Source organism: Sciurus vulgaris (genome assembly GCF_902686455.1).
Source record: "Sciurus vulgaris genome assembly, chromosome: 2".
In the NCBI taxonomy this organism is placed as follows: domain Eukaryota; kingdom Metazoa; phylum Chordata; class Mammalia; order Rodentia; family Sciuridae; genus Sciurus; species Sciurus vulgaris.
This window is the reverse complement of record NC_136462.1, coordinates 111,880,687-111,904,925: the sequence shown is the minus strand read 5'-3', so window position 1 is coordinate 111,904,925 and position 24,239 is coordinate 111,880,687. Positions and strand designations below refer to the sequence as shown.

The 24,239-nt window shown below is 37.0% G+C and overlaps 1 protein-coding gene across 8 annotated transcripts in view; it reads right to left on the bottom strand.

The window, feature by feature from the left end:
- TRIP4 (thyroid hormone receptor interactor 4) overlaps nt 1-23,212 on the bottom strand; it is a 57,357-nt gene extending 34,145 nt beyond the window's left edge. Inside the window, exons 1-8 of one of the 8 annotated variants that reach the window (XM_079125668.1) lie at nt 23,045-23,212; nt 17,447-17,616; nt 16,320-16,429; nt 11,830-12,042; nt 9,188-9,266; nt 7,655-7,784; nt 4,460-4,675; nt 1,087-1,213 (exon numbers count right to left, since the gene is read on the bottom strand). In XM_079125668.1, the coding sequence (XP_078981794.1) occupies nt 1,087-1,213; nt 4,460-4,675; nt 7,655-7,784; nt 9,188-9,266; nt 11,830-12,042; nt 16,320-16,429; nt 17,447-17,616; nt 23,045-23,145 (1,146 nt within the window). In that variant the 5' untranslated portion in view covers nt 23,146-23,212. Of the gene's footprint in view, nt 1-1,086; nt 1,214-4,459; nt 4,676-7,654; nt 7,785-8,768; nt 8,791-9,187; nt 9,267-11,829; nt 12,043-16,319; nt 16,454-17,446; nt 17,617-22,883; nt 23,006-23,035 lie in introns of those variants that run through there. The other 7 variants (XM_079125669.1, XM_079125667.1, XM_079125673.1 and 4 more) reach the window with 7 other exon arrangements.
- Between the last annotated feature and the right edge of the window lie 1,027 nt (nt 23,213-24,239).

Sequence of the window (24,239 nt, the reverse complement as noted above, 5' to 3'; positions counted from 1 at the left end):
ATTTTGATACAAGGTCTTGCCAAGTTACCTAGGCTGGCCTTGAACTTATGATTCACCTGCCTCAACCTAGATGATAGGTGCAGGCCACTGTACCTGGTTCCAAAACATTCTTTATCCTGGGCTAGGGTTGTAGCTCAGTGGTAGAGCACTTGCCTAGCATGTGTGAGGAGGCACTGGGTTCAATCCTCAGCACCACATATGAATAAATTAAAGTAAAAACAAAACCAGAAACATTCATTATCTTGAAATACTTTTAATGAATACCAGTTTCTCTGTAAAACCCACTTTAATTCCCTGCAAATGGAAGTAGTCTTTAACTCCCCTGGATTTCTGCAGCCCTTTATTTATACTCTATTAGGATTACGGTTGCTTATGAGGGTCTTTTTCCCTATTGGTCTGAGTTCTTTGAGTATAGAATCAGGATCTGATCATTTATTATCATTTATTATACATTTATCACTTATCATTTGTCATTTGATAATAAAATAGAGGCAATAATAAATGAACGAATCAATAAATTAATTTAAAATACCACTCTTATCTTTTCTATAAAAGACAAAGGACAAAGAGAGAGAGAGAAAGGACATTAATAAAACAGTCATATGACTGTTGTTTAAATATCTCTCTCTTTTTGTGTTGCTGTGGATCAAACACACAGGGTTACACCTGCTAGGCATGCACTCTACTACTGAGCTATATCCCCAGCTTACTGTGTAAATTCTCTTTTTCTTTTTTTCCTTTTTCTTTTGGTACTGGAGATTAAACCCAGGGGCACTTTACCACTGAACCACATCCCCAGTCTTTTTATTTTTATTTTGAGATAGGGTCTCAGTAAATTGCTGAGGCTGGCCTTAAACTTAGGATTCTCCTGCCTCAGCCTCCCGAGTTTCTGGGATTACAGGTATGTGCTGATGCCCTTGGCTCTACTGCCCAAATTTCTACAGTGTTTAATAATATCTTCTTTAGGAAAATACTCATGGATGAATTGAGAGCAGATTGGTATCTATAAATTATAAAACTGACACACTTGAGAAATATTTGGGACCCCAATTCTCTCATAATCAGTTAGAGGAAAGGTCCACTAACCTTGGGAGGGGTCTGGTACAAGTTGGGATTTACCAGAACTCCCAAAGGCTCTTCAGAAGATCTATCCATTTTGTTCAGTGGCTGGTTCAAGGTTCCATTGGCAATGGCCTGTACTGTCTCATCTAATCTGTGATAATAAACCAAAAGAAAGCAATAATTGGTAATGTTCTATGCTCAGAATGTCTTTAATTAAAACCAATATAAAACCCTTTTGTAGTATTAAAATTTGGAATTCAAGGAGAAGTCTATGGACAACCTTCCCTCCCACCTACTCTACCTTCCTTCCACAAAACTTAAGGAAAACAGAGCACACTATAGTTACTTACCTGTTTAGCAAGATCGACAAACATACTAAGAACATAAAAGTTGTCTAAAAGTAGTCTGACTCAGAGAATAATATTCTATGGCAGCTTGTCTACTCAGTATATCCTACAGGTATTTCTTTGTCTACTCAGGAGTCTCTTTTTTATTTTTCATGCTAATTTGAATTCTATTTGCTTCAAGGTTCAGAAGTTCAAAAGAGGGTCCCTAAACAGTCATTGGACACATCCCATGTATTCTGTGCTTAAGGTGTTGGCTTTGGGTATTTGGATCTAAACCTATAAAAGAATGTGATGGGGGACTAGGGTTGTGGCTCAGTGGTAGAGTGATTGCCTAGCATGTGTGAGGCACTGGGTTTGATCCTCAGCACCACATAAAATAAATAAATTAAATAAATAAATAAAGGTTTTGTGTTCATCTACAACTATAAAAATATCTTTAAAGAAAGAACGTGATGGGGTTGGGAATTTAGCTCAGTGGCAGAGCACTTGCCTAGTCCCTTCAAGGCCCTATGTTCAGTCCTGAGCCCTGGAGTGGGGCAGAGGAACATGATGATTTTCATTTGAACACTGTGAAATCTTAATAGCTTAGGAACCCTATCTTATTCCACTCTATTATTCTACATTCCTGTGGCTGTATCCACACTCCTGTCAGATGTCTGATGAATATTTGTGGATGATGATTATAATTCTGAAACATAATAAAATAATAAAAAGCACCAATTAATATGAAAGGTTGACCATGACCTTGGATTCAATTCAATATATATTTGTTAAGGAACCGTTTATATGTAGTGCAATCTAAAAAGTAGGAAGGACATGATTCCTGCTTTCAAGAAGCTTTGAATTTCAGTGGCAAGTTTAAGAGAGCTATCCAGGGCCAGGCACAGTGGCACATGCCTGTAATCCCAGTGGCTGGGGAGGCTGAGGCAGGAGGATTGCAAATTTGAGGCCAGCCTCAGCCACTCAGCGAGGCCCTAAACAACTTAGCAAGACCCTGTCTCAAAATAAAAAAATAAAAAATAGTCTAGGGATGTGGCTCAGTGGTTAAGTGCCCCTGGGTCCAATCCCTAGTACCAAAAAAAAAAAAAGGCAGCTATAAAGATGTGTGTGTGTGGTACTTGGGTTTTAAGCCAGGGTGCTCTATCACTGAGCTACACACCCAGCCTTTTAAAAATATTTTCATTTTGAGAGAGGGTCTCCCTAAATTGTTAAGGCCAGTCTCAAACTTGTGATACTCCTGACTCAGGCTCTTGAATCACTGAGATTACAGGTGTGTACCACTGTGCCCAGTGATATCTTGTTTTAAAATCTGAATTTTCTGGGCTGGAGTTGTAGCTCAGTGGTAGAGTGCCCGCCTAGCATATGTGAGGCACTGGGTTCAAACCTCAGCATCACATAAAATAAATAAATAAATAAAATAAAGGTATTGGTCCATCTACAACTAAAAATATTTTTTAAAAATCTGAATTTTCTGATAACTAGTTGAACATCTTTTCAAGTGCTTACTGGATATTTATATTTCCCCATCTGCAGATTATCTATTCTTAGCTTCTGCCCATTTTTCTTCTTCTTTTTTAATTTTTATTTTTGAGGTGCTAGGGACTGAACCCAGGACCATGAACATGCTACAAAAGCACTCTACCACTGAGCTATACCCCCAACTCTACTTATTAAATTTTATTTTGAAACAGGGTCTTCCTAAGTTACTGAGGTTGGCCTCAAAATTGTGATCTTTCTGCCTCAACCTCCCTTGTAGTTGGGATTATGGGCTTGAGTCACCATTTCTATTTTTCTGCTGGATTTTTTTTTTTGTCTTTTAATTTATAAGGAGTCTTCATACAGTATAGATATTGTCTCTTTGCTAAAATTTTTCTCCCAATATGGTACTATCTTTTCACTGTATTTAAAACATTTTAGCCAGGCACAGTGGCACACACCTATATTCCCAGTGACTTGGACGGCTGAGGTAGGAGGATCAAAAATTTGAGGCCAGCCTCAGCAACTTAGTGAGGCCCTGTCTCAAAATAAAAAAAAAAAATAAGGGCCTGGGGTTGTGGCTCAGTAGTAGAGCACTTACCTAGCATGTGTGGTACTGGGTTCGATCCTCAGTACTGCATAAAAATAAATAAATAAAATAAAGATATTGTGTCCATCTAAAACCAAAATAAATAAATTAATTAATTAAATTAAATAAAAAATAAAAATGGTTGGTTATATAGCTCAGTGGTAAAATACCCTGGGTTTCAATCCTCAGTATAAAATCAAACAAACAAACAAAAAAACCCTCACCAAAACAGTTTTTTAAAATATTTTTTTTAGTTATAGGTGGACACAATACCTTTATTTAATTTATTTATTTCTATGTGATACTGAGGACTAAACCCAGTACCTCCCATGTGCTAGGCAAGCACTCTACCACTGAGCTACAACCCCAGCCCCCAAAACAGTTTTTTAAAAAGGAAGAGTAATTATTTATTACAAGTAAGGACAAGGTCTCTTTCCTTGCAAAATTTTCTTAGCTACTTTCACATGTTTTTATGCCCAAATAAACAATAACTTTATTTTTATTGTGCTGGAAATCAATCCTAGGGTCTTGTGCTGCTAAGATAAGTGCTCTAGCACTGAACTACATCTCTAGCCCTAAATATTTATTTTTATTTCTTAAATTTTATTTACTTGTTTTTTACCACAGTACTGGGGATCATCATCATCATCTGTTTTTTTTTTTTTTTTTTTTTTTTTTTGTACCAAGGATTAAATCCAGGGGCACTCAAACACTGAGCCACATTTCCAGCCCAATTTTGTATTTTATTTAGAGACAAGGTCTCACTGATTTGCTTAGGGCCTTGCTAAATTGCTGAGGCTGGCTTTGAACAATTCTCCTGCCTCAGCCTCCCAAGCAGCTAGTATTACAGTGTGCACAACCATGTCTGGCTTCATCATCATCATTTTTAAAAACAACAAAAACAACAGATTTCCTTAAAAAAGGAAAAAAACTTTATAGGCAACTTACTCCTTTTCTGAGACCCTTTCTGGTGCTGGCCACTTACCTACTGTGATACTCTGCTAATGGATTTTCTTCTTCTAGGATCTTCCGACCTGCAAAGTCAATAGTGACCTTCTTAGAAAGTCGAGAAGCATGTCGAAGTTCTCTTAGCTCCTCTTCTCGCTTCTGCAGGGTTTCCCGCTCAATTTTGGACAACCACTGGTTAGAATCACTGGCAAAGTAATCTGATTCATCATCAATGACCTGGGTCCTTCGAATACTAAAAAAAAACAAACACATAACAATTAGGTCACATGATGACAAATACAGATTTATTACTGGGGAACTGTTTCAAGGTAGCTTACTCTTTTGCTAGTCTATAGGTTATTATCTGAAATACAAAGTTCAAAAATGTTCCAAAATCAGGTGAAACTCTGCTTGATTCCCAACTTTTGCACATATTTTATCTATACTGCAGCTTGTGGAACTCATTTCAACCATAGAAAAGGCATAATACCATAATCCATTGTCATTCTACATTTCTGATTAGTCCAGCTTTCACCTTCTGATACTTGAGCTTCAGTCTGATTATACTGCATCTACGTTCATGTTCTGGCAACTTACTCAATATTCTAATTTTTCTACAATTGTGATCCAGTCTATTACTAGTAGGTCCATTTGCTTACTAGAGTTCCATCCTGAAATCTGTCCTAAGGCTTAATTATCTATTATTAGGGCATATTATTACTTGACACCTATGACAGTTTCCATCCCCAACACCCATCTATAGGACTTCATTAACATAACAGGGCCAAGTTCTAAGATATGACAATCAGGCCTATCTCTAAGATCATAATGACAAAAAACAGACCTAGAAGGAATCTTAATGATCTAACTCTCTCATTCTACAGATAATGAACCTGGGGCTCACAGAAGTTAAGTGATTACTCCAAAGTCACAAATCCAATGAAGACTGTATTTCTACAGGTCAAGGTGGTGTACACCTTTAAATCCAGATACTTGGGAAGATCACAGGTTTGAGGCTAGCCTCAGCCACACAGGAAATCCCTAAGCATCTTAGGGAGACATTGTCAAAATGAAAAATAAAAAGGACTGGGGATATAGCTTACTGTTAAAAGTGACCCAAATACAAAAAAAAAAAAGACTGAATTTCTCTATAAAAATGAATGAGTGATAAACATAGGCATGAGGAAAAAACTGAAATGAGAGATTCATAAATAGATTTCAATCTTTCAGCCAGGCATGGTGGTACAAGCCTGTAACCCCAGGCAGCCTGGACACTGAGGCAAGAGGATCACAAGTTCAAGATCAGCTTCAGCAATTTAGCAAGATTCTGTCACAAAATAAAAAAATTAAAAAGGACAGGGGATGTAGCTTAGTGGAAAGCACCCCTGGATTCAATCTCTCCTACACCAATACTACTTCAAGTAGATTTAGAGTGGGAAGTTTAAGAGGACTCGGGAGGAGCCATGTATGGTGGTACATGTCTATAATCCCAGCTACTCAGGGAGCTGAGGCAAGAAGATTGATAATTGCAAAACTGAGGCCAGTGTGGGCAACTTAGGGAGATCCTGCCTCAAAATTAAAAGAAAAACAAAAGGGTATTGGTGGGAGGATGTGGGCAGTTAGAAATGCAGTTCAGTGAAAGGGAAGGAAAATGGTGAATCATGCCTCCAATGATAATAGCATTATCTACACTCTCCAAGTGGCAATTTCTTCAGAGCTCAGTGTAGTAGTTCGCTCATGGTAGGGACTCCAATATAGTAATGCACTACCTAATGACATTTCAGCAAACAATGGATCACAAATATGATGGTGCTCTCATATGAGTGAAATGGAGTTGATAATTCCTATCACTTGGTAATATCATGACATCATTAGCATAATGCAATACTTTTTTTTTAATATATATTTTTAGTTGGAGGTGGACACAATACCTTTATTTTTATGTGGTACTGAGGATTGAACACCAGGCCTCACGCATGCTGGGTGAGCACACTACCACTGAGCCACAACCCCAGCCTGACATAATGCAATTCTTATGTGCTTGTGCTGATATTGCCGTAAACAAATTGAGTACACTGCCAGCTGTATAAAAGTATAGACGTAAAATGATGGGTAGTATGTAATTGATAATGATAGTAAATGACTGTTACTGGTTTATATATTTACTAGATTATTCTTTTTATCATTATTATATTTTATATTTATTTTTAGATAGTGAAGATGAAACCCAGTGTCTCACACACAATAATGTGATCTACCACTGAGCTACTCCCCTAGCTCCTATCCTTATTTTAGAGTGCATTCCTTATAAATTAGAAAATTTTACTGTAAATAGTATGCTGTGTTAATGCTGGTAGCAGGCTCATACATCTCATATTTATATTATCTCTCTTCTCATTTTGTTTTTAATGCTGGGGATCAAACCATGACCTCACACACATAGCAAGTGCTCTATCACTCAGCTACACTCCCAGTCCCTACAGTATCACTTGACTGTATGGGTTTTTCTTGCATTAGTTCAATCTTGTGTTTTGGTCATCATGGCCCTAGGAGCAATAGGCTATGCCATAAATACAGATAACACATAGCCTAGGTATGTAGTAGGCTACACTACCTAAATTTGTGTAAGTTACACTTTATAATATTTGAACAATGATGAAATCACCTAAGACACATTTCTCAGAATACATTTCCATCATTAAGCAATACTTGATGGCATATGTTGATTAGATGAATAAATGGCTACAAGTGAAATAAGTAGGGAATTATGACAACCCAAGTCAACTATCTAGGGAATATACTAGCATTTGCCAAAACAAACAAACAAACAAACAAACTGGTGCAGGGCACAAAGGCACATATATAGGAGGCTGAGGCAAGAGGATCATAAATTTGAGGCCAGCTGAGGTAACTCCATGAGACCCTATCTCAAAACAAAAAGAGCTGGGGATGTATTTCAGTGGAGAACATTCTAAGTTCAATCCCCAGTACCAGAAAAACAAACAAACTGGTGCAGGATAAGATTCTCTTGGTGAGAGCCAATATTATTCAAACATAGATTCAAAAACAAGATGCAGACCTCCTATAAAGAGCATACAGTTCTTCTTTGACTGTAAATAAATCCTTTCACATTCCACCTTGAGAAGGTATCAAATGCCCAAATAGTGTTTTAATGACCAGAATTGGCCAAAAAGTCTATTTCTTAGCATTTGTTATTTTAACCATATCATACCTAGTTCTGTCAAATTCTAACAGTTTATCTTTATGCTTGATAGCCTTCTCCAAACCAGACTTAATTCGAGATTCTTGATGAGGAAGAAGGTCCTTAGTAGAGATGTCTACCTTTCCAGAATTCTCCATTCCTGAAATTGAATAAGGAAATCAAATGGTATCAGCCTATAGTACAAATTAGCTGTATTCCTGTTCAGAAAAGAACAAAATATGGGAAGATCTCATTCTGACCTGATGGTCTGGAGCCTTTGTTTCAATGGAAAACAACCAAGTACAGAGGCCAGGTATAACTTGTAAAGTATCAAGCGTTGCTTGACACATAACAGGTTCTCAATAAACACTGGGATCTGGAATTTTGGATCACTTAAGGTACTAAACTGTTTAAATACACAACATAAACATGCTTGATAGAACTGAAAACATAACTAGCAATCAATCAATAAGTAAACTAAATAAAACACCTTAGAAATGAAAACCTTTACTGAGTAGGGTTGACTATCATTTTTAAATGTACTCTTACAAATCAAAACAAAAAACTAAATAATGGAAGAAGAAAGAAAAATTTCAGGAAGAAAGCAAAAATGAAAAGTTTAATGCTAAAGCATTTAATATAAATTAAATCATTCAATTATCAAAATATTATAAAATAGCTTGAAATTATCTTTGTTGTAAAGATAAGGAAACTGAAGTTTACAGATAATAATAAATTTATTGAGTTCACTAAATTAGAAAATAAGAGGAATTAGGCACAGTGGTGCACACCATAATTCAGTGACTAAGGAGGCTAAGGGAGGAGGATGGCAAGTTCAAGGACAGCTTGTCTCAAAATAAAAAAGGGGGTATAGCTCAGTGGTAAAGCACCTCTTGGTTCAATCCCGGTACCACCAAAAAAAAAAAAAAAAAAAAAGGAGGAATTAACCTGGTGTGGTGGTAATACCTATACTCCCAGGTACTAGGCAGGAGGATCACTTGAGGCCAGGTGTTCAAGGTCAGCCTTGGCAACACAGAAAGACCCCATTTCAAAAAATAAATAAATAAAAATGGAAATGTGTTCAACCTCACTGACAATTTAAAAAATTAGGGCTAGGGATGTAGCTCAGTGGTAGAGTGCTTGCCTAGCATGCATGAGGCCCTGGATCCAGTCCCTAGCACCACATACATACCCCTGAAAAAGAGAGGGAGAAGGAGAAGGAGGAAAGGTGGGAGGGAAAGAGAAAGAGAAAGAGAGACAGAGAGAGAGAAATTCTCTTCTCTATTTCTTAACATATTCAGTTACTTATTTATATGAGTTTGATCTCATGAATATTAATTTTATTCTTTGAGCTGTGATCCAATACTAATATTATATATTTTGTTACTCAAAGTTATGTGGTTTAAAGAGAAAACTTTTAAAAAATAAATGTTTATTGAATAGAAGAATGAAAAAACTGCATCTTTTATAAACTGCATCTTTCATAACACAATATAGATAAGAAAAACAATCACAGATACAAGTTATACCCATCACCATGACATTTAGAAGATTCCTGTCTACCTGACATGAGCTTCTTCAGCAATTTCTGGCTTTTGTTTGAATCACGCTGTAAAATGTCCTGTTCTTCATGTGTACATACCTGTAAAGAGTACAATACATGATCCAATGGTTAAATTATATGTTTGCTTGATATACCTTAAATGTAACCTCAAATTATACATTAGATATGACAATAAAATGACATTATTGATGCTTTTTCATCAAGACAAATCTATAAAAACACCCAGATCTAAATAAGTTTTTTCCTCTCTTTTCATTTATGAGTCATAAAAAAATTATCTCACTGCAAATATTCCTAACAACTTGGTGGGGTTTTATTTTCTATTTGTTTATATCTACTGTACTTTCAAAGGACACATATTTGGAAAAATCAAGTAAGATTTTTTTTTTTAATTAAATCTTCTGGTTCTAGAAAAAAGGAACCAGAAAGAAAGAACCAGAAAAAAGAAGCAATACCACTGGTTAAAAATTAGATTTACTTTTTTTAAAAAATATTTTTAGTTGTAGATAGACATAATACCTTTATTTATTTATTTATATGCGGTACTGAGGATTGAATCCAGTACCTCACACATGCTAGGTAAGTGCTGTACCATTGAGCTAAAACCCCAGCCCGTACGTTTACTTTTATACTATATATGTGCGTGTGCTGTGTGATTTTTTTTTTTTTTTTTTTTTTTTTGTAGTGCCGAGAGGATGGAATCCAGGGCCTCATGACAAATGCTAGGCAAGTTCTCTAACCACTCAGTTACATCCCTAGCCCAACTATTATATTTTGTTTCTCTGCTTTCAAACATTATCAACTTAGAAAATGATACATATATTAAGCAAAAAAAGAGCTCACATGGCACAGAGAGTTCCCGTTAGCAGTTATAGTGCTTTCTCTAGAGAAAGTCTTATGTAGAAAAAGATTCACTGCCCTTTTTTTTTTTTTTTTTGGTATCAGGGATTGAACCTTGGTGCACTTAATCACTGAGCCACATCCCCAGCCCTTTTTTGTATTTTATTTAGAGACAAGGTCTCGCTAAGTTGCTTAGGGCCTCACTGAGTAGTTCAGGTTGGCTTTAAACTCTCAATCCTCCTGCCTTGGCCTCCTAAGCCACTGGGATTATAGACTTGTGCCACCATGCCCACTCACTGACACTTTAAAAACATTTTCATTTGGTAAAAGCTACATTTTTTCAGGTCATTCGACTGTCTACCAGTTTAATCTCTGAGCATGTGGAAAAATCAAGGGTCCATTAGAGAAGAGAAAATAAAGCAATATAAAATGGATGCCTTTATCAACATGAAATGTTATTGTTTCTGCCAGACAACTCACCTGGTAAAATAATCTTTTCAGACACCTTGTTAGAGTTTTGTAAGAGTCATTATTGCTATTTCTCTTTTTTCCTTTTTGGTAGAGCTAGGGATCGAATCCAGGGCCTCATGCATGTTAGACAAGTGTTCTTATCCCTAAGCCAGATCCCCACATCCCCAGCCCTATTACTACTATATTCTTACGGTCATTTCTTAGACAAAGCAAAGTTAGAACAGATGTTGTCTCTGAAATAGAAGCCAGAATGACCTGAGGATTATGTCACAATGGCCCTTGCCCCTAGGGTATAAGCTATATCTGAAGACTTTGACAAATTTCTGACATTTCAAGCTCTAAAGTTTGTTTTTATTTTGGTACTATGATGGGCTGACAGATCTGGATCCGTGGGAATGTTAGAGGGGGAAATGACTGGACAGACTCCATTTTGCTCTAAGACTCCATGTATGTAGGAAATAAGCTTTTCCCATGGGAGCACTCCGCCTCTGTGACCATTATCAGTTGCTTAGCATGACATGTTTAGCAATACAAAATGACAATTCTTATGTAATGAAAAATTGCTCTCCTTTGATTCCTATTGCTCCTAAACAATGTACCATGTGAACAGTGATTGTGTGGATGTTAGTAACCATTCTTTAGTTTGTACCTAGGTAAGGGTTGTTTTGACACACTTTCCCCTCTGTTGATAATCTCATGATGTTAGTTTGTAATTCTGAATCATAGCAACAGACGCTTATGATTGATGTGATTTTTGATGTGATTTTTTTGAACCCCTACAACCCTATGGTCAGGGCTATTCTCCCAATAGTCATTTTTTGGGGCACTGCGTGAGACAGTCAGCCGGCCGGCTTAATAAAGACTCTCAAATTTGGACTTCTCAGTGGTGATCAGTCTGTTCTTAAGTTGTGCCTCTTAACAGGTACCAGGGATTGAACACAGGGGTTCTTAACCACTGAGCCACATCCCTGTCCTTTTTATTTTTTTTTATTTTGAGACAGGGTCTTGATAAGTCGCTCAAGGCCTCACTAAGTTGCTAGCCTGGCTTTGAACTTAAGATCTTCCTTCCTCAGCGACTCCTCTGGAGTCACTGGGATTACAGGTGTTTGCCTGGCTACAACATATGTTCTTAAAACCCTCCTCAGTAACAGGATAGACCTAATAGGCCTCTGTAACAGGATATAACCTAGGGTTTCTGACTAATCAAATCCCTGTTACTAGACTCCTTGGGGAAGAAATTTACTAAGAAAAAGTGAAATTACTAGGGATCTGAATGGCTGTGTATTTAACACAAAGCACAATAAAACAAAATAGAAAAGAAACAATTTACCAGAGATCCACAGAATAAGCAGGGGCCGGAACCCTCTTGTTCACAGACAATCCGTCCACAGATCAGACAGTTATTAATGAGTTTATGCTTTTGGCCCAGGCAATCACAAGGGTGGCGACCAGGAAGTAAGACTGCAAGCTTGTCCTGTCCCTCTCTTGTATATAAATTGACAAATTTTGTCTTCTTCTTTACAGAGTTGGTGTTTTCTTGAGCCTAATTGTACAAAGACATCACAAGGACACTGAATAATGAAAATGAAAAGAATGAAGAGGAAAAACCTCAGTTCTAGTCCATAACAACATATATACTGTCCAAGAACGATGAAAGAAGGGAGAGGGAGAAATACAAATTACTCATAACCAAGGGGCTAAGGAAAAGTTATGCTCCATAGAAACAGGTGAATAAATTCCTTTCCTTTTTGCTAGCAGCCCTCAGTCTCCTACTATGGTTGGTGGAACATAAACATAGCATTCAAAGCTGTATGACATCTTAAAGCACAGCTAAATTGGAGATTATAAGAAACAAGACTGCCTCTAAAAGAAGATGACATTTATGATCAATAAGATAATAAAAATGAGAAATTTGTTCAATCAGAAATTAATAAGAAAAAGATAAAAATTTAAAAATGGGCAAAAGATTTAAACAAGAACTTTATAACAAAAGATATCCAAATACCAGACAGATACATGAAAAGATACTTAACTTCATTAGTCATTAAAACAATACAAAATAGGACTAGGGGTGTAGCTCAGTAGCACAACACTTGCCTAGTATGCATGAAATTCTGAGTTCAGTCCCCATCCCTACTGAGGAAAAAACCCCAACCCCAAACCAACCAACCAACCAAGTGAACAAAACACTGGCAATACTAAACTAGGGTGATGGAAATCAAGATGGTATTTTCCCTTAAGAAAACCTGACTCTTTTGGGGGAGTGGGGGGTACTAGGGATTAAACTCGGGGGCACTCTCAACCACTGAGCCATATCCCCAGTCCTATTTTGTATTTTATTTAAAGACAGGGTCTCACTGAGTTGCTTAGTGCCTCACTTGTTGCTAAGGCTGGCTTTTGAACTCGCAAACCTCCTGCCTCACCTTCCCCAAGTCACTAGGATTATAGGCATGTGCCACCGTACCCAGCCAAACCTGTCTTTTTCAATTTAGCCATTCTGACTGGTATGTAGTGGTAGTGCATTGTAGTTTTATTTTGCATTATTTCAATGACTAATAAAGTTGAGTACCTTTTCACGTATCTGTTGTTCATCTGGATATCTTTTATTATGAAGTTCTTTGGAGGGCTGAGATTTTTTTTAGTACATGGGACATCTTCTAGGCAGAAGCTATAGTAATTTGTTTCTAGTTTTAAATATACATAGGCATAGTCAGTTTGTAAAAATTCATCTTTTCACTTGTGTACTTAGGTCATTAAATATAACCCTTTTTAAAAAAAAAAAACAAACCAGATCTATCAGCCTCTGATACTTAAAAAGTATAGATGCCTTTCTTTGCAACCATGTTGTGAACCTACTTTCCCTCTGAGAGTTTTTCAATCATTTCCAGAAATGTTTCAGAGAAGAAAAATCTTTAGGGTTCTTTGGTAAGTAAAGAAAGCAGGTAACACGCTCTCAAGTCCAAAGTAAAAAGCTGAGATATAGGCAATATCAAATAGGAAGTCAGTGAAGGCAAGAATGAAAACCCAAGACAAAGAAATGCTAAAGATTTTATCTAATGAATCAAAATAGTCTGTAAAAATTAAAAAAAAAAAAAGATTTTATCTAATCCACCAGGTTGCCACTTTTTAAAATTAATCAATAATATATTTTTGACTCTCAGAGATGGTAGTGAGGGGAAGATTTAAAATTCCTAAGAACAAATTTGGGGGCTGGGGAGATAGCTCAGTCGGTAGAGTGCTTGCCTTGTAAGCACAAGGCCCTGGGTTCGATCCCCAGCACCCAAAAAAAAAAAAAAAGAACAAATTTGTATTCTGACTCCCTTTAAAGTATCATTTATATTAAAACAAAGTATCTGAGGAATTGAGGTGTATGCTTTGATAAGATCTCTCATTCACAATGGACAATAAATATTTATTTAGAAGGAGGAGAGAAACAAAAATAGTAGAGGGAAGGGGAGAACAGGCAAGCAGGAAAAGGCATGGTATGTCACTCCACAACCAAAAACCTATAAATGGGTTATTTTTGTTATAGTGGTTTTGTCTTTTGCAGTTCTGGGGACTGAACCCAGGGACACTGTATAAGTAAGCTATATCTCAGCCTTTTTTATTGTGAGACAGGGTCCCCTAAATGGCTGAGGCTGGCTTCAAACTTGCAATCACTGCCTCGCCATCCTGAGTAGCTGGGATTACAGGCATGTGCTACCACACCCAGTTTATATTTTTAAGTTATGTAAATATGTTAAAAGTATTTGAACATTTCCACAGTTTTTGTTTGTTTTTTGGTACAGGGATTGAACCAAGGGTCATTCTATCACTGAACTATATCCTAAGTGCCTCAGCCTGCTGAAGTCCCTTACAGATGTATTCCACCATGCCTAGTTCTGGAAGTAAGCTGCCAAAGTGACCTCAGACAGTTTTAAAACAATATAAGTTGCCACAGTCATATTCAGAATGTTCCCATTTTAATATAACTTCATTATCACTGGGTATTTTATTTTTAAAATCTTTCACAATTTGACAGGCAAAATCTCAGTGATTTAATAGGCGTTTTTTGTTGCTGTGATGGTGGTGATGGTGGTGACAGTACTGGGGATTGAACCCAGGGTGCTCTACCACTGAGCTATATCCCAACCCTTTTTATTTTTTGTTTTGAGACAGGGGCTTATTAAATTGTTTAAGCTGGTCATGAACTCTCAATCATACTGCCTTAGCCTTTTTTTTTTTGCGGTGCTGGGGATTGAACCCAGGGCCTTGTGCTTGCAAGGTAAGCACTCTACCAACTGAACTATCTTCTCAGCCTCCTCAGCCCCTTGCCTTAGCCTTTTGAGTAACTGGGATTACAGGCATGTGGCAACTGTGCCTAGCTTTAATGTGTATTTATTTATTAGTAGAGTAACCAGACATCCTGGTTTGCCTAGGAGTTGCGGGAGGGGTATCCCAGGATATAAGAGTTTCAGCACTAAAACTGGAAAAGTCCCAAACAAACCAGGAAAAAGAGGATAAATTAGTCACCTTAATTACAAGTAAAGTTAAACACTTTTCTATATTAGTCATCTGCACTTTTCTTGTGCTTTTGATGGTCTTTGTTTTTTGTGGTACTGGAAAGTGAATCCAGGGCCACTCAACCACTAAGCCACATCGCCAACTCTTTTTATTTTTTATTTTAAGGTAGGGTCTTGCTAAATTGCCCAGGCTGGTCTCTAACTTGCAATATTCCTGCTTCAGTCTCTTGCTCAGCTCTTCCCAAATTACTGGGATTATAGGCATGTGCCACAACACCTGGCTGCTTGTGGTGGTCTTTGCTCATTTCATTCCTATTGACAGAAAACTTTCATTCTCCTATTTCTTTTTTTTAACTTAATATTAATTATTTTTCAAACACTTTTCTATTCTCTCACATCCTGTCTCCTAGCACTGGGGACTGAACCCGTGGATTTACATGTGTTCAGCAAGTGCTCTACCAATGAGCTACACTTTCAGCCCACCTATGTTTGTTAGTTTTTGTGGTAATGGGGATTTATCACTGAGCTACATCTCCAGTCCTTTTCATTTTTTATTTTGAGACAAGGTCTTAATAAATTGTCTAAGGGGGGGCCCTCAGATCCTCTGCCTTGGCCTCCTATATCCTGGGATTATAGGCATGTGTCTCTGTGCCTGGCTCACCCATGTTTTTTTCATGGTAATCACACTCAAAATTTTTGGGTTCAGTACTTCAATCTTAGTTTAACTAACCATTCTTTTCTTTTGGGAAATTTAGCTTATCAAATTGCCCTGATTATAAATATTTGTTTTTCTTAAGAGTTATTGTGAGAGCCAAGAGAAAATAGAAAATAAGTTTTGAAGGCTAGATGATAATGGTAGTGGAGAAGACTGGTTCAAGAAAAGGAACATCCTTTTTTTTTTTTTTTTTTTGCTGTGCTGGGGATTGAACCCAGGGCCTTATGCTTGCAATGCAAGCACTCTACCAATTGAGCTATCTCCCCAGCCCAGGAACATCTTTAGTAACAGCTAGCATCATGCATTCTTTCAGCATTAACCCACAAAAATGTTGGAAGTTGAAACCTAGGATATGTCATTATTTTCTATTATTTGGCTCATATACATTTGGTTCAACCCCTAGAACCACCAAACAAACAAACAAACAAAAAAAACTACCATATAGAAAACAATAGGTCATCATTATCACCTTTTCTCCCTAAATTCATGTATTTGTTGAAAATTGCCATTGTAGATCAATTTGTACACTTTGTCTTTGCTCTCTAAAAAGTATTAGTCACTTGTACATACAGCTAGAAAAAGCTTCATTCTATAAGCACTCACCTTGGCCAAATCAAAAGGTGTTTTGACCTCTGAAGTTGTGTCATGTTCAGCAAATGCAGGAACTTCCTGTTTGTTTCTTCCTTTCCGCCTACCCCGCTTTAGCTGGTCTCCTGATTTATGCATATCAAAAATTTCTTTAAAGAACAAACACACAGACACACAGATTGATAATAGCAAGAGTCATTAGTTAACAACTTTTTTTTCCCCTCACAGTGCTAGCATTTGAACCCAGGGCCTCACCACACATACATTAATTAACTTCTATAGTTAATAAACAGAAGGTGATACTTAGTAGAATCAAGACATTGTCAGGCAGAATTCCTTTCAATCCAAAACCAAACAAAACCACCATTTTCAAGATTATAGTCAATAGAAAAGAACTCAAACACAACTGGCTGGGACTAACAATTTAAAATGTGATATTTTTATTTATATATATAGTAATAATGACTTAGATCATTTAGTTTGTTTTTCACCTTTGGGTGTTGAGATAGAAACCTCTATTATTTACATATTAATCAATCAGCACTTCTTTTTTTTTCCCCTTTTTGGTATCAGGGATGATTGAATCCAGGGGTGCTTAACAACTGGGCCACATCCCCAACCCTTTTTATTTTTTATTTTGAGACACGGTCTCACTCAATTGCTTAGGGCCTGGCTAAATTGCTGAGGCTGCCTCAGCCTCCCACTGGGATTACAGGTGTGTGCCACCACATGCAGTAGTCAATACATCTTTCATCCAGGTATGTACATAACTGAAAAACATGTATTTTTGTGTGTGTGGTGCAAGGCTTATACCCAGGGCCTCATGCACACCAGGGAAATGCTTTACCATTGAGCCTACCGTCAGCCCCTGAAAAATATTGCCTTAATCCATGTATAAATTTTTCAAATTATTCTGAAGCCACATTTCCATCTACAAAGATATTTTAATAATATTTTCAAGCTAAAACGACTGAATTAGAACAACATTCATTTCTGATTAATAAGAACTGAACTAAAAATATATACACATATGATTATGCTTTAGTTAGCTACAAAGAAATACAGGTAGCAGAAAATACAAAGTCTTTTAAACCTGCTCATTTACCAACAATATTAACCTTTACCTAATTACATTAACTTACCATCTTTTTTAAAGCATTGCTGCAAAGGATCAGAAAGCAACTCCTGATCATTCTTTTGCCATTTGGTTATAAGATTTTCTATGAATTGACCTTTTTTGCCTTCATTTCCCTGGAGGAGATCTGTCACATATTCTCGTATCTCTTCAGCACTCTCAATTGATAAAACATACCTCAGGAGGCAAAGATATAAATTGTTTAAACAAGGATAGCTGGCATTATGCTTTTCAATAATCATAACAGAGATGAAAATAGCAAAGACCATTCATTAGGATTAGAGATGTAACTCAGTGGTAGAGGGCTTGCCTAGCATGATTAAGCCCTGAGTTCAAAACCCAGCACCACAAAATAAAAACAAAAACAAACCCTATTGTTCTATTAGAGAATTTGCTTTGAACTAATACTATGCAAGATACTAAGGATAAAAATTTAATTAGGACAAAGACCCTGATCTCATGTAGTTCATAATCTAAACTTCATATATATTTAACTATTTACTGTTTTGTTGTAGTTTTAGGATCAAATCAATGCTGTGAAGGGTTGCAGGGCTATCCTTAACATAAGAATACTTCCTATAGCCACCTCTCTACAACCATCACATTTCCCTGGAAATGATATACACTACTTAATCTCTACAATGCAAAATCTAAATTTCTATTATTTGCTGAAGATTTACTTATATACTATGACCTAACCAGTTATTTTTTCCTAACCAGTTATTAATTCAACATTCTTAAAATCTGTAAATCAAGATTAGTGTCATATCAGAATAAACATTTTTTTTTTTGGTATCAAGGATTGAACCCAGGGGTGCTTAACCACTAAGCCACATCCCCAACCCTTTTTTATATTTTATTTAGAGACAAGATCTTACTAAATTGTTTTAGGGGCTTCCTAAGTTGCTGAGGCTGGCTTTGAACTTGTGATCCTCCTGCCTCAGCCTCCCGAGATCCTGGGATTACAGGCAGGTGCCACTAGTGTGGCAAGCAGATCTATTTTAAGGAAATGCCATAAATTGGATAGAAGTATAAGATAATGCTACTTTCCTAGAAATAAATCAGCCAGTATATTTCAAGTGTTTTGAAATAATCTAATAATTCTACTCATAAGAAACATAGAAAAATTTACACAAAAAAAGCTAATTGTTGGGCTGTGGTTGTGGCTCAGTGGTAGAATACTTGCCTAGCATGTATGAGGCACTGGGTTCAATTCTCAGTACTGCATATAAGTAATTAAAATAAAGGTCAATTGACAACTAAAAAAATTTTTAAAAAGCTATTTGCATCATTATTTAAATTAGTAAAAAGTTAAAAGCTATTTAAAATTCCATTTGATAGGGGAAAGAGTAAGTGAGTTCAAGGTTCTGGATTTTACGAAATGGAATCTAATGCTAATATGAAATTTATGAGCTGGGTGGGGTTGTACATGCCTATAATCCCAGCTACCCAGGAAGTCGAGAGAGGACTGCAAGTTTGAGGCCTGTGTGGGCAATAGAGACACCTTGTCTCAAAATAAAATTTTTTAAAAGGGCTGGGATGTGTATCTCAGTGGATTAAGTGTTTGCTTAGCATGTATGAAGCCTTGGGTTCAATTCATAGCGCTGCCAAAAAAAAGTGAAATTTATAAAAAAATTATAATCGAGGGGCTGAGGTTGTAGCTCAGTGCTAGAGCAAATTGCCTAGCATGTGAGAAGCACTGGGTTCAATCCTCAGCACCACATAAAAATAAATAAATTAAATAAAGGTATTGTGTCCATCTCCAACTAAAAAAAAATCAATCAACCTGAGAAACACTCTTATTTTAATGGCAAGTGAAACAGTATATGATCTCACTTCCCATAAAGGTGTACATACACCAACCTATGTGCAGGAAAAAGGCTAGACCATTATACATTACCTCTGAATGGTAAAATTAAATGCAGTTTTAATTTATTTTTCTTTTCTTTTTCCCACTAACAATGAAAATTTTTTAAAAAATGCACTGCATTATAATATGCATGGGAGAAAACACTAAGAGAGAGAAATAGGTTTTCTCTAGTTCGTGGTATTATGGTAATTTGGTTTCCTTTTTTATCCTTTTCTGATCTTTGTTAGTTATCTACAGTGAATATGTCTTATTATTAATAAAGGAAGAAGTGATAAAAATATAAATTTAAATACAAGCCAGGTGGTACATGCCTATAATCCCAGCTACTTAGGAGGTCAAGACAGCATTCCAAGTCTGAGGCCAGCCTCAGCAACTTGGTGAGATTCTGTGCCAAAATTTAAAAAAATTTAAAGGCCTGGGGATGTAGATTAGCGGTAGAGTGCCTGGATTGTTCAATCTCCAATACAACAACAGCAAAAATTTCGATGCAAGACCCTCAAAGCATTTGTAATTCAGACACATTTTAATGAGACACAAGAAAATTATAATAATGTTATATCCTTCAAATGTAAAAAAGAAAAATCACAAAATTGTCCCATCATTGGTAGCATATGGACTGGATACTTTTCCTAGTGTGGTGGTGGAACTGCAGTTATGATCTACAGGTGAAGAAACTTATATCTTTTTTTTTTTTTTTTGGTGTGCTGGGGATCGAACCCAGGGCCTTGTGCTTGCAAGGCAAGCACTCTACCAACTGAGTTATCTCCCCAGCTCCAGAAACCTATATCTTTAGGCTTCCTAAAAAGTATATTATAGGCTGGGTGAGGTGGTGCATGCCTGTAATCCCAGTGGTTATGGAGGCTAAAAGAGGAGGATCATGAGTTCAAGGCCAGCCTCAGCAATGTTGAGAGAACTTAGGCAACTCAGGGAGATCCTGTCTATAAATAAAATATAAAAAAGAGCTGGGGATGTGGCTCAGTGGTTAAGTGCCCCTGGGTTCAATCCCCAGTACAAAAAAAAAAAAAAAAAGACAATTACATTTCAGGTCTTATACATTTCAATTACCTTCTCCTCCAAACTTAGCAGTTTGCATTAGAAGACCAACTGGTATCAAAGACTCACAGAGCTGTATGGAATCTTAAAGAATCATTTAACTCTGGAATTTCAAATTTTCATCAAGGAAGTAAAAACAGTTCTGGAAATATTTTCCTAAATGTCACTTTAACAGTTTAATGAAGTATAATAAAGAACACTCATGTATATATGTTATATACCAAATATTAACAAAATAGTCACCTAAAACATGAACTTATGGAGATTGTGAAACAGTTTATTTTGCTCTGTACTCATTTTGATGTCTTACAAACATGTCATTGATTAGGAAGTTAATAATTCTGTGCTATTTTTAAAATTTAGATGACTCACATAAAATTATTCAAGTAAGAATACTCTTGTAATACACCTTGATAATTCTCAACTTATTGCCAGACAAGGCACAGTAAATGCTTTAATCATGGAATAATAGCCTGTTGTGCAACAACTGGTGAATACTTCATGGTTCAAATAGTATTAAATTATATGTAGCTTCAGTGATTAATGGACATTTGGAAGACTTCTTGTCTAACATATATATAGTCAAAAATGTAAGCAGGTGTTCAGTCATACTCAGCGTTTTAATTTTTTTTGAGGGGGGGTTTACTGGGGATCAAATCCAGGGCCTTGCATATGCTAGGCAAGAACTCTACCTGAGTTATATCCCAGTCCTTAGTGTTTCTTTTCTTTTTTTTTTTTTTTTTTTTTTTTTGCCCTGCTGGGGATGAACCCAGGGCCTTGTGCTTGAGAGGCAAGCACTCAAAAAAACTGAGCTATATTCCCAGCCCTTAGTATCTCAATTTTAAAATAGGAATATATCACTTCACTTTCAGGGGTGTGGATAAGTTTGAGGAAAACCTGATTCTGCCAAAAAAGTTGTTAAATCATGACCTATGAGATCAGAATTTTCTTGATACTGTATGCCCAAACAAAATTGGACTCTTGAGACTGAGAAGACTTCATTTATCACCTGTACCCCATTTTGAGTTGTTGATGCATCAAAATACTCAAATCTTTTAAAATGCTAAATGACTATAATGAATCTAGTAAATTTGAATTCACATTTATGTTAATAAAAAACACTTTTTTTGGTTCATACATTGTCAAGTCTCATTTGATAGCATTCCACTAAGTTAAAATGAATGTTGGAAACTGTTTAACCAGATTTTGCATTCAAACAAGGGTAAAGCCAAACCACATGATCTGTCTGTGTGGTTTTTTTGCCCCCCCCCCCATAGTCTATTTCAGTATTAAAAAAAAAATCCTTCCCCTGTTAGCCCCGCGGGAGGCGGAATTCAACTGCTTAAGGATAGCTTCCCTGCCATCTTTTCTCATGCTTTCTCTCTCCTACTTACTTTCTTTCTCTCTCCTCCTCGCTTTCACACTCTCTCTAGCGTGTGCCCTTTCTCTTTTCCTCTCATTTTCTCTCTTATCCTACAGGGAGACACTCCGTTTGCTTAATAAACTCCCTTATGTGATTAAAAAAAAAAAAAAAATCCTTTAAAATGGGCTGTGTTGACTATTTTTCTGTCAACGAGTTTCAGTTTTCTCCCAAAGCAAAACTGCCTTACTGCCTACAAATTGGAATCACAATTTAGGTTTCAGAATCAGTGAACAGAAATAAAAATAAGGAACACTTTCAGATTCCTTGATCAGGTCCCAATTTTGCAGATATTTTCCCCTCCACCTGAACACATTGCACCTATCCTTTAGTTCTCAGGCAAAAGGCATTCTTTCCAGGTGTCATGAGCTTTTTCTTTATTTTTCCCACTCATCAATAAGGTATATATTCTTTTTTATTCGTGCATTATAATTATACATAATAGTGAGATTCATTATGCCATATTTATACATACACATGATTTGATCAATCCCCCAGTACCTTCCCTTCAGAGTATTTCAAATCTTAAAGAGGATTCATTAATGTACTCCTACAACCTCCACTTTCCCCACCTCAGCAACTCATCAAGGTGGCACAACTCAGTTGTTTGGATCGTTTTTGTTGCCCCAGCAACTGGTATGTAGTAGTAGAGCAACATATGTTCATTAATCGATTGAAAGCACATATTAAAACATGTTTACTTGTCTATTTCAAAAGAATTTTAAAGCACGAAAAATAAACTCTACTAATTATTCATTTACAGATGAAGAAACCAAGGTACAGAGAAGGAAATTAAGTTGCCCAAGATTTCAAAACAGGTAAATGACAGCAGAAAATAGAACCTGTGTCTTAGGAGTCAGGAACTATTTGCATTGTACCACATCATCCCCGTTTAAATTCCAGGTCCTGCTTGACACAACTCAGACCGAGCAAGCTAAAATGTTTAAAGTAAGGAATGTCTAAGGACAATTTGACTTGCCCCTTCTCTCCAAAGTCTATAAGGAAAGTAGATCCTTGGACAGTCTTACAGATCTAATTATCATGGGTTTTCTAAGGGGAAAAGGCATATCGTGTAGCATGATACCCTTTCCAAAAGCTAACCCACAAAGGCGGAGAGCAAAATTCGGTCCTTACAGACCAATAGCAGCCCTTTTATCACACTTCTTGCCTCATCAACTTTTCAGTCCTCCCCGCTTTCCTATTCTCTCCGCTAGTGAATATCCCAGAGCTCCTTCCCGCCTTAGGGACTGAACCGGTCTCACTGCATGATCTCCTCGCTGACATCCAGGCCGAAAGTTTTCCGCAACTGCTGGGTGCACCAGTGCACCAGCGGCTCCCGCGACACCGCCCCAGACACCGCCATCTTCCCTAGCCGGAACGAGCTGGACAACAAAAGCTCCACGTCCTGCGCCGGACTAGTTCCCTTCGCAACCCAACCTCGCTCACGCGGGTTCCGCCAGCTTGCACAGCCAGGCGCACTGGCGCCGCCTCCAGTGCAGATCCCGCCCACCTGTACTGCCTCAGGCTTGTTCCCGCCTCCTTGTGTGCTTACCAGAGTACCCAAGTTCCCTCAGCGCCTGTTTCTTCACATTGTTAGATGCAGAATCCAGGAAGGCCACAGGCAACGCTGCCGAGAAGACAACAGAAATACCCTACAAAAACTACAGTTTAGGAAAAAAAGGAAGCAGTACGCTGAGAGCTGAGCTTTTAAATCTTTCTGGTTTTACATAATACATTAAAAAAAACCTCACAAGCTGTTATACTAACAGCTATAGCAGCACTATATTAATTTTTGCTCTGGTAGTGGTGGTTATTAATACCCTCCGTAGTCTAATACTAGACTCACTCCTACAATCTCTAATTTGTTGATTAAGGTCTTTTCCAGGAGGGCTAAGACAATTAAGTAAGCTCAAGGGGGAAAATTAATAACAGGTACTGAAAATTGTCTTCGAAGATATTCCAAAAAAAAAAAAAAAAAAAAAAAAGAAGATATTCCACATGAATTCTCAACCCAGAAGACCGGACTTAGGGGTCTTCTGCAATTCCCCACTCTGATAGGGCAATGGGTTGGGTAAAATTTTAGCCAAACTTTTTTGGAGAGCATGCTTTTCTGATTCACGGCTGGTATTTTGTTACCTTTATAGGTTAAAGTTTTTTCATTCTTGTGGGGCGCGATGGTGCACGCCTGTAATCCCAGCAGCTCCAGACGCTGAGGTAGGAGTTTGAGGCTAGCCTCAGCAATTTAGAGAGGCCCTAACCAACTTAGTGAGACCCTATCTTAAAATAAAAAAATAAAAAGAACTGAGGATGTCACTCAGTAGTATAATACCTCTGAGTTGAATCCCTAGTGGTTAAAAAAAAAAAATTAAAAACAAGTTCTATTAGCCTATTTAGACAATGAATGTTGTTTTACCTTTTTTTTTTTTTAATGCTAATGTGTTTACTGGCATAGATAAC